This window comes from Cydia amplana, chromosome 4 (genome assembly GCF_948474715.1).
Source record: "Cydia amplana chromosome 4, ilCydAmpl1.1, whole genome shotgun sequence".
In the NCBI taxonomy this organism is placed as follows: Eukaryota; Metazoa; Arthropoda; class Insecta; order Lepidoptera; family Tortricidae; genus Cydia; species Cydia amplana.
The window spans coordinates 881,429-890,864 of record NC_086072.1 but is presented as its reverse complement, the minus strand read 5'-3'; the positions used below and the strand labels follow the sequence as shown (position 1 = coordinate 890,864).

The 9,436-nt window shown below is 43.0% G+C and overlaps 1 protein-coding gene across 1 annotated transcript; it reads left to right on the top strand.

The window, feature by feature from the left end:
- Positions 1-244: 244 nt before the first annotated feature.
- On the top strand, positions 245-8,361 carry LOC134663025 (intraflagellar transport protein 74 homolog). The gene is made up of 10 exons (XM_063519316.1): positions 245-379; positions 1,978-2,104; positions 2,843-3,080; positions 3,368-3,564; positions 4,225-4,401; positions 4,712-4,837; positions 5,020-5,121; positions 5,455-5,760; positions 6,320-6,544; positions 8,149-8,361. Exons 1-10 carry the CDS (start codon positions 273-275, stop codon positions 8,359-8,361), a joined length of 1,818 nt encoding a protein of 605 aa, XP_063375386.1. The 5' UTR covers positions 245-272.
- The last annotated feature ends 1,075 nt before the right edge of the window (positions 8,362-9,436 follow it).

Genomic DNA, 9,436 nt, shown 5'->3' with positions numbered 1-9,436 from the left:
TGACAAGCTGCTGCTGCAAGCTGTTTATCATAAGTTACTCTATGCTGTTTACTCACTGTTTAATTACTGACTGATACGATGACTGGAGTATTTTATCCATTCATAAGTTGTGGCAACCAGTCACCATAGTGCATGGTTCCAAACAAACTCCTTTTCAATAACCACACCTCACTCAATAGTAACCATGGCAACGCATAAACAACACATCCATTGCGCGTGCCACAGAACATTACCGTAAAAAAAAACAGTGTTCGCTAATAGTTTTGGACAATATGGATTTTTCTGACGGCAGTGGAGTGGACAGCGCGGTTCGGAGAGAACGGCCCGTGTCCAGACGAGGATTTAGAGAATACAGTAATAGTGGTTCTGCTGTGTCAAGGTGAGAAGTTTAAAAGTATACTTTTGGTAATCTTCTGATTTGAGTTTGATTTTATAGGTGTTAATTGTAGCCTGTGGTTTAGAACTTTAGATAGATGAATTAAAAAGTTCCGGTGTCCTATTAGAAAAGTTTCATATTTAGATATGCAACAGTGAATACTAGGTTTGTAGATGTGCGCAGTTGCAGGTACTTGTGTCGTTTTAAATTTTAGTTTACAAGTTGCAATGCAATGAATTCAAGCTATTCATTTGGTCTAGATATAACTTGTGTTAGATGTTATTTATACACGTCAAAGACAATAGAAGGGACATATATAGTTAACATATCTATCCATAAGATATGTTAACTATAACTTGGATCTTTTTAAATCGAGACTATCGAGAGTGAATAGACATCTTTTAGGTAAGCATGATCCATCCTAGATTGCATCGACACTTACCATCAGTATCAGTCGTAGTAATTGAGCATATGAATAAATTTGCAAGTTTTTTTGGCTTTCCTTTTGGTTTCCGTAAGTTAAGAATATAGATTACCTACCTACTTAGCCACAAAATACCACAAATTTATACAAACGGGATCGGGACCGATTTTAAGTAGGTAAGTAGGCTCAACTATAAGATAGTCCTTGGTATGCTTAACCTTCAGTAACACAACACAAATTTTATTTTGACTGAGAGTGTGTTTTAAAATTTTAACAGAAGCGGCAGCATGCGTCCGGCCTCAGCGTACCGCGGCGGCACAGCCTCTCGCCTATCCACGGCCGCTCTCGGTCCGGCCCCGCCGACCGCTGGCCGGCAGTCCACGGCTATGACTGGGTTTCCTATGGTAATAGTAGTATCTTTGAACAGAAGCGGCAGCATGCGTCCGGCCTCAGCGTACCGCGGCGGCACAGCCTCTCGCCTATCCACGGCCGCTCTCGGTCCGGCCCCGCCGACCGCTGGCCGGCAGTCCACGGCTATGACTGGGTTTTCTATGGTAATAGTAGTATCTTTGAACAGAAGCGGCAGCATGCGTCCGGCCTCAGCGTACCGCGGCGGCACAGCCTCTCGCCTATCCACGGCCGCTCTCGGTCCGGCCCCGCCGACCGCTGGCCGGCAGTCCACGGCTATGACTGGGTTTTCTATGGTAATAGTAGTATGTTTGAACAGAAGTCGCAGCATGCGTCCGGCCTCAGCGTACCGCGGCGGCACAGCCTCTCGCCTATCCACGGCCGCTCTCGGTCCAGCCCCGCCGACAGCTGTCCGGCAGTCCACGGCTATGACTGGTTTTTCTATGGTAATAGTAGTATCTTTGAACAGAAGCGGCAGCATGCGTCCGTCGTCAGCGTACCGCGGCGGCACAGCCTCTCGCCTATCCACGGCCGCTCTCGGTCCGGCCCCGCCGACAGCTGTCCGGCAGTCCACGGCTATGACTGGTTTTTCTATGGTAATAGTAGTATCTTTGAACAGAAGCGGCAGCATGCGTCCGTCGTCAGCGTACCGCGGCGGCACAGCCTCTCGCCTATCCACGGCCGCTCTCGGTCCGGCCCCGCCGACAGCTGTCCGGCAGTCCACGGCTATGACTGGTTTTTCTATGGTAATAGTAGTATCTTTGAACAGAAGCGGCAGCATGCGTCCGTCGTCAGCGTACCGCGGCGGCACAGCCTCTCGCCTATCCACGGCCGCTCTCGGTCCGGCCCCGCCGACCGCTGGCCGGCAGTCCACGGCTATGACTGGTTTTTCTATGGTAACAGTATATTTATATTTATGTTTATATTATACTAGCGACCCGCCCCGGCTTCGCACGGATTAACAAATTATAAATAGGTAAACCTTCCTCCTGAATCACTCTATATTTAAAAAACCGCATCAAAATCCGTTGCGTAGTTTTAAAGATGTAAGCATACATAGGGACAGACAGACAGCGGGAAGCGACTTTGTTTTATATGTCCACACTGTGTATTTACCAAAAGCGCCTGCCAAATAAATATTTGCTATGTTTATGACGGTAGTTGCTAATGCGCTCCGCACAGGCGGTTAAATTCCTTGATTTGTGAGTAAATCGTCATTTCATCTTACATTGGGAAACTTGTACAACAAACAATACCCTACAGCTTAAATTTGTTCACAATGGAACCAACGCTGACGACGCTTTACGATGACGATGCTAGTTTTCAGACAGGTACAGGAAAATTTATGAGAAGGCGGATTTTTTTTACTATTATCTGAACAGAAAAGTCCCGTGTAACTAAAAGTTAAGGTTGACGAAATATAAAGTGAGCCGATCTATCGAACAAGTTTGAACAAGATCGGCTCACTTTATATTTCGTCAACTTTAGGCATTAAAATATTGACAAGAGAACCCTCTTGTACTAACATGATTTTAGTGAAAGTCTTCTAAAACTCTTATTAGATGACTACCTACTTCGATATTGATCTTCAATGTATAAAAAAATCTCTTGTTATATTTTTATTCTCTCCAAAGATCGACCGGCCGATAACCCAGCAGGGCATCTCCGGCCTCCGCACGGGCACAGCCCGCGGCTTCCGGACCCGACAACTTCAGGACAAGCGTTACTGGGAAGAGCTGATGCAGGTCAAAGTGAGAGAGATGAAGGCTGAGATCGCGAGGCTGAGCGAGCAAGCTGATGCTGGGGAGAGGGAGAGGTCAGCTAAGAAGCATTATGAGAAGCGGGTTAAGGATTTAGCTCAAGAATTAACTGGTAAGACAATCTTTTCATTGCCTTATTTACGGCTAACCGGCAAAGACATTCTGCCTTTAAGCAAATGTTCAGCAAAAACATAACATATAAGAATAAGAGAATACTTGATATAAGTACAAGAACTTATCATTAAATTTCACGACAGAAGTCATTTAGTGTAGTAGAGGTGGTCAAAATGTGTGAAGTGGTCCTGATAACAATACCCCACCTAGCTATTTCTGCTGTAAAATTCAGTTATATATCAGATCTAGGATCGACTTCTGCTGTTGACTACTAATCTTTTTCAGATCTACAAGGTCGCCTGTCAGACTACAACACGGCCATCCGCATTGCCAACGGCGAAGCCTCGAAGCACTCGGTGGAAGAGCAGACGAGGGAGCTTGAGCTCAGCAATAAGAAGCTGCAAGAGGAAGTGGAACTGGTGTTCTTGGAGAAGCAGAGGAAGGAGAACCAGCTGAGACAGTTGAGGGAACAAATGGAGAAGGTTGGTGAATGTTGCTGACGTAGTTTCTCTTAGGCTTAAGCAGGCGTGTCTCACTCCGCGATTTCGTCGCTTTGCTACAGGTAGCTAAAAGTACATCTGTTCTGCCACAATTTTGGGGAAAGCCATAAGACGCGCGTGGCGCTGTCGCCACCTAGCGGCCATATCTTAACAGACGCGTTTTGTTAGAGTGAGTCTTCTGTACTTACTATTATTTATTCTGTGGCTTAAGTCTGCTGTGTTCCTTACCTGTTCCCGTCGTCTGGAGTAACTTGAAATAAAGTGTCTGTAATGATGTATTCTTAATCTCAGATTTCAGGGTCATTCTTTCAATTACTTACAACTTTCATAATTAAAAATTGTAGACCCCTGAAATTGCAAAGATATCCTTTCAACCCTGCCTCTTAAGTAGGTCGTAGGTCAAATGCTGTTTTTATATACCTACTTGATTGTGTTCCTTTTGTCGATAAGTATCTTTGTTTATCACCAGTGAGAACTGGTATATATGAGAATATACCTATCTTCTCTTGCTAAATGCGAGTCAGCAACGGTAAGGTACCTAAGGGTTAAGAATGCACTAGTAATTGACAATTTACGGAAATAGGTTTTAGTTTTTGTGTAGAAATATAGGCTTTTACCATAAAGACAAAGGTTTTTTTACAGGAGCAATCAACAATATCAAAATTATTATTAGAAATGACTCCGGAGCAGAGAGATCAGTACAACGAGCTGGAAGCCACGGCTGCAGCCTTGAGAGAAGAAGTTGAACAGTCCAGGACTCAGATTGATCTGCTTACTAAAGAAAAGGATCAGTTTAGCAAGGAGATTTCGGGATCTCAGGTAGGTTTCTACTTATTTTATTCTGCCTAACTTTTATTTAATCTTCTCAATGAAGTTTTTTCTGTCCTGAAACCTCTATTGGACCAATAAAATTAAACCCTGACTTATTGAATTCCTTTGAACCACAAAATTGCTGATATGCTATACATACATTCCTTCAGACTTATTTTTTGTATAAGCTACCCAAACGTAATCACCGATTTTTAGTTTAAGATCAGACACAATATTATGCTAATATTTTTAATGAACTTAACTTTTTGTTCTAAGTGTCTCACGTTCAGTGTTCTTATACCTAAATGTGCGTTTTTAGATAAAGCTACATTTGCTTGAACTATACCGACGGTTGGCAGCCGCTGAAGAGAAGCGCGACAACCTAAAGAATGAAATGAACAACCGCTTAGACCCACAAGAGGAAAGAGAAAAGCTTCTGCAACAGGCAAGTACAACTCTCTCTCTCTCTCTTTCTATCCTTATAAACCAGTCGGACATTTTCCATTTAGACGCTCTTCGCTATCTTCATTGGACATTCATTTCTCATCCTTTCGAAAAGTGTCCGAAGCACTGTGACTTCCAATCCAAAGGACCTTAAAATTATTTACAAACATGACAATATTCTAGGTGAGAGAAGACAACACATCAATCCAGTCGCTCGACAGCAACGCTGCTAGCCTGAAAGAACAGATACGGAAGGTTCAAGAACTGATCGACGAGGCAGAACAGGTAAGGCAAGATCTTATTTTATTACTTTTATTAGTGTCCATGCTAAAAGAAAATTTTAAAAGGTGGAGGATTCTGAAGAAAGTTTATATGAGGCAGAACGAGAAGTCGGAGGGCCTAGTACCTTACCTACTTATACCCTAAATTGAAACAATATTATTTTAGCGTGAACTCACGCTCACGCTCGTAAACAGGTGCTGCCTCCCACAGTTCATATATGGTCCCTTGCGCGTTGGAAGCTTTGTCGACATCACTTGACGACAAAATCTCTGTTCAATAATATATAATAATAAATATTTACCTAAAGGAACATTGACTAAACTGATTATTTTGCAGGACTTGGAGGAAGGTAACTCTGAGCGTCACCAGAAATACAGAGAACTAAAGAAACGAGAGGAGACCATGGACAATTTCATGTCGACATACGAAGAAAATCTTAAAAAAGAACAGGATAGGATCGAACAGCTGGAAAAAGACATAGTCTTCGCTTTGGAACACAGCAGTTCTAATATTGACATGGATTTGAGTGAGCTGGACTCTTTGAAGCAGAAGGAGGGGTATACCTCGGTGTATGACGAGGGGAAGAAATCGATGGACACTTTGATGAAAGACTATGAGAGGTTCCAGACTAATTTGAAGAAGGTTGGTTAATATTGAGCATTGGTTGGTTGATATTTGAAGTACCTGTATCTTATAAATAGAAAATATGGGACAAACATCTGAATTTTGGCCAGCCATTAAATGCATTCATTTGCGGAAAGATTCTCAAAATTTGTCGTAGTACTCGGGAATTTCTATGAATTTAACAAGCAAGGGGATATTACCATACTTTAAATCAACTTGTTGAAATACCACTATTTTGTCATACGTATATAAGCTATACTGCTTTGAATACTTGCATCACAGACAAGACATCCTCTAGACTGAGCATAGTAACGCTACCCCCTCTGCCACTTATACGGTAGTTTTACTCCATCTTCGAGTCAATCCCGTGCCGTGATTGGTCCGTGTCTATGAACGGACCAATCACGGCACGGGATTCTCTCACTTCGTCCCCCCGCACCCCCGTATTTTTGGCAGCATCGGTTTCATGAAATAATTGCTCTAAACTCAGTCTAGAGGATTGTCTATGACTTGCATAATCCCCAAAAATCCAAATTAGGTAAGTATTAGATTACTTAAACCTTTCTTATATTTTTAGGCTGAATCGACTCGCGAACGTCTAGCAACCGAGCTCCAAACCTTACCAGAGAAAACCCAGGCCATGCAAGAAGAACTCGTCACGCTGTCAGACCTGGAGAGGCTTCGAGACGAAGGCGAGGAACAGAAGAAAGTGCTGGAGAGTGAGATACAGGTGTTGAAAGAGAAGCTAGCGCCGACGGAGAGCGCGGTTACGGAGGCTGCTAGTAAACTGAAGAAACTGCAGGTATGTTAACATTGTGTATAGTTTGTAGCTTTCTAATAGACCCCGAAGGCTAATCCTATTGTCTATTGTTAAGAAAAACCGCTCGTGCCACGTGCCACAACCACCTGCATAAAAAATCGGTACTTCGGTTACTGAGTGCCGGCGAGTCGAACGCTACAGAACCAGTCTAAAATGTGTCATCGAGATGCGTAACAAAGGCGCGTTATCGGAGAGCGCACCTACACTGGTTTTTTGAGCGTTGGACTAGCCCGCGCTCAGGTGCCAAATAGAATAATTAGGACCCTTTTTTGCAGGTAAGTAGCACGTGCGGTTTTACTGAACAATAGACAATAGGATAAGCCTTCGGGGTCTACTAGAAAGCTACAAACTATAGCAAGACAGAATAACATTAGTACTCGCGAGGCGCGCGGATCCGAATACTTTCTCGCTCGCACACTACTACTTGTTGCGCTCAGCGGACCGACCGAGCCGAGCGCGCGCGAAGATCTCCGAGCGGCACGCGGCACTGTATAAATAAATAATAAATAAATATTATAGTACATTATTACACAAATTGACTAAGCCCCACGGTAAGCTCAAGAAAGCTTGTGGGGGTACTCAGACAACGATATATATAATATACAAATACTTAAATACATAGAAAACAACCATGACTCAGGAACAAATATCTGTGCTCACACAAATAAATGCCCTTACTGGGATTCGAACCCAGGACCGCGGCTTCACAGGCAGGGTCACTACCCACTAGGCCAGATCGGTCGTCAGACTGTATAAAAGGCGCGGCCGATATTCATTCGTTAGCTAGCGGTCTAGCTTGGGAGACGGTCTCTGCTATCCTCAAGGTGAACCAATAAATGAGCACAGGTTGTGAACGTCGCTACGTACCGCCCTAAGCTTCATCCTCGGTTGACCTTTAGGCTATGCAGTGGACATCCCCTGAGGGATCGAGCAAGGAGTGAGAACGCCACAGGGTACCACTTTCCGCTCATACGTCATATGTTTTGTAGCTAGGTATTTCACTTGTATGACTTGATATTGTTCTATTATAAGTTACAACCAATAAATCACTAGTTCCCAATCGGCGTCTCATTCCATTCCTACAATTGTTAATAAAGGGGCCCACAGATTACCAGTTCGCCGGACGATATCTGCCTGTCAGCTAAACGCAAAAGGTGACAGTTCCGAACAACTGACAGGCTGATATCGTCCGGCGAACGTAGTCTGTGGGGCCATTAAGAACCTCTTTCATCAGATTTCTTTCAGAGGGTTTGGAAACCCAGTCAAGCATTCTACTGCTTTGGCAAAAATACGTATAGGATTTTTATTTTCTAACATAACCGACGTTGGACAGCGGAAGATCTACACATAAACAATTTTGTCAATATTGCAATGGATACAACTCTTGGTCGCTCGCTCTTGGTGTTTTTATGATTGTCGGTCCAATTGGACTTTATTGAATTAGGTGCATCTCTCTTTCTCCGTCTAAAACTCATAGCATAACTCCAAGCATGTATTTTTTTATCAGCCTGTTGTGTCCCACTGCTGGGCAAAAAACTCCCTCTCTTTCTTCCACGCATGTATTTATCATTTATTTTTATTCACAGGAAAGCCTTGACGGCAACGAAATGTACGCCAAACTCAACCAACTAGAAGACCAACTAGTCCAACTGGAAGAAAGGAAGACCGTTCTAGAAGAAGACATAGCTTCTATAACCATGAAGGGTGAATATGAGCCTATAAAGAAAAAGGCTTTGGAAGAACTAGCGGAGTTGAATAAGAAGATCATTGAGGATTTGAATTCTGGGAAGGCTTATTAGTTTGAAAATGAATAATGTGGTCGGGAGCGTAAAGGGGTCCACTGATTAACAGTCCGCCGGACGGTATCGGCCTGTCAGTTAGAACAAAAAGATGACAGTTCCGAACAACTGACAGGCCGATACCGTCCGGCGGACTGTTAATCAGTAGGCCCCTTTAGTGAAATTTCACTTACTTACTGCGTACCCACTTATTGCGTTCATGTTTTGCGCCACTTGCGTTGCGTTGCGTTTTGGCGCGAAATTTGAATTTCAAGGAGTCGCGCGATCTAGGCCATAAGATGGTAGACCCTACAACGCGCATGGTCCCTTTATGAAATGTCACTGCAAATATTCTTTTGAATATGTAATAGTATAATATATGAATAAATGACAATACAATATTACATGATGTAACTTAGTTTTATTTCAACAAGTCATATTTTATATCACAGACTTTACTTACAGCAGGGATGTTGCGAACATCCGCATCCGCATCCGCAACCGCGGAACATCCGCGTTATTTTCAACATCCGCATCCGCATCCGCATCCGCATAAAATCGATGCGGAGCTTATGCGGATGCGGATGTCGAACAAGTCGGTACAGGAACGTCTTAGCGGCGGCGTAAGTGCTAGGTAATTTCGTCATTACCTATAACGAAATCGTCTAGATCCAGAAAAGTCGGCGAAGTTACTGTTTATTAAATATAACGCACCTATATTCTTGCTCAAATACTAAACGTTTGGTTTTTTTAATAAAAAAATACTAAAAATGTAATATTTGACGTTTTCTAAGTACCTAATCTTGACATCCGCATCCGCGGATGTGAGCCCTTAAAAATCCGCATCCGCATCCGCATCCGCGGATGTCAAAAAATCTGCATCCGCAACATCCCTGACTTACAGTACAATTTCACTATAATAATATTTTTCACATAGCTTGCGTTCTGTGACAGCTGTCATCTCCATACATTTTATATCCTTAAAACGAAAAATTGTATTGAGATGACAGCTGTCACAGAACGCATGCTATGTGAAAAATATTATACGTTCACTAATAAAAATAATTTAAAAACTATACACATTTTACAATACATA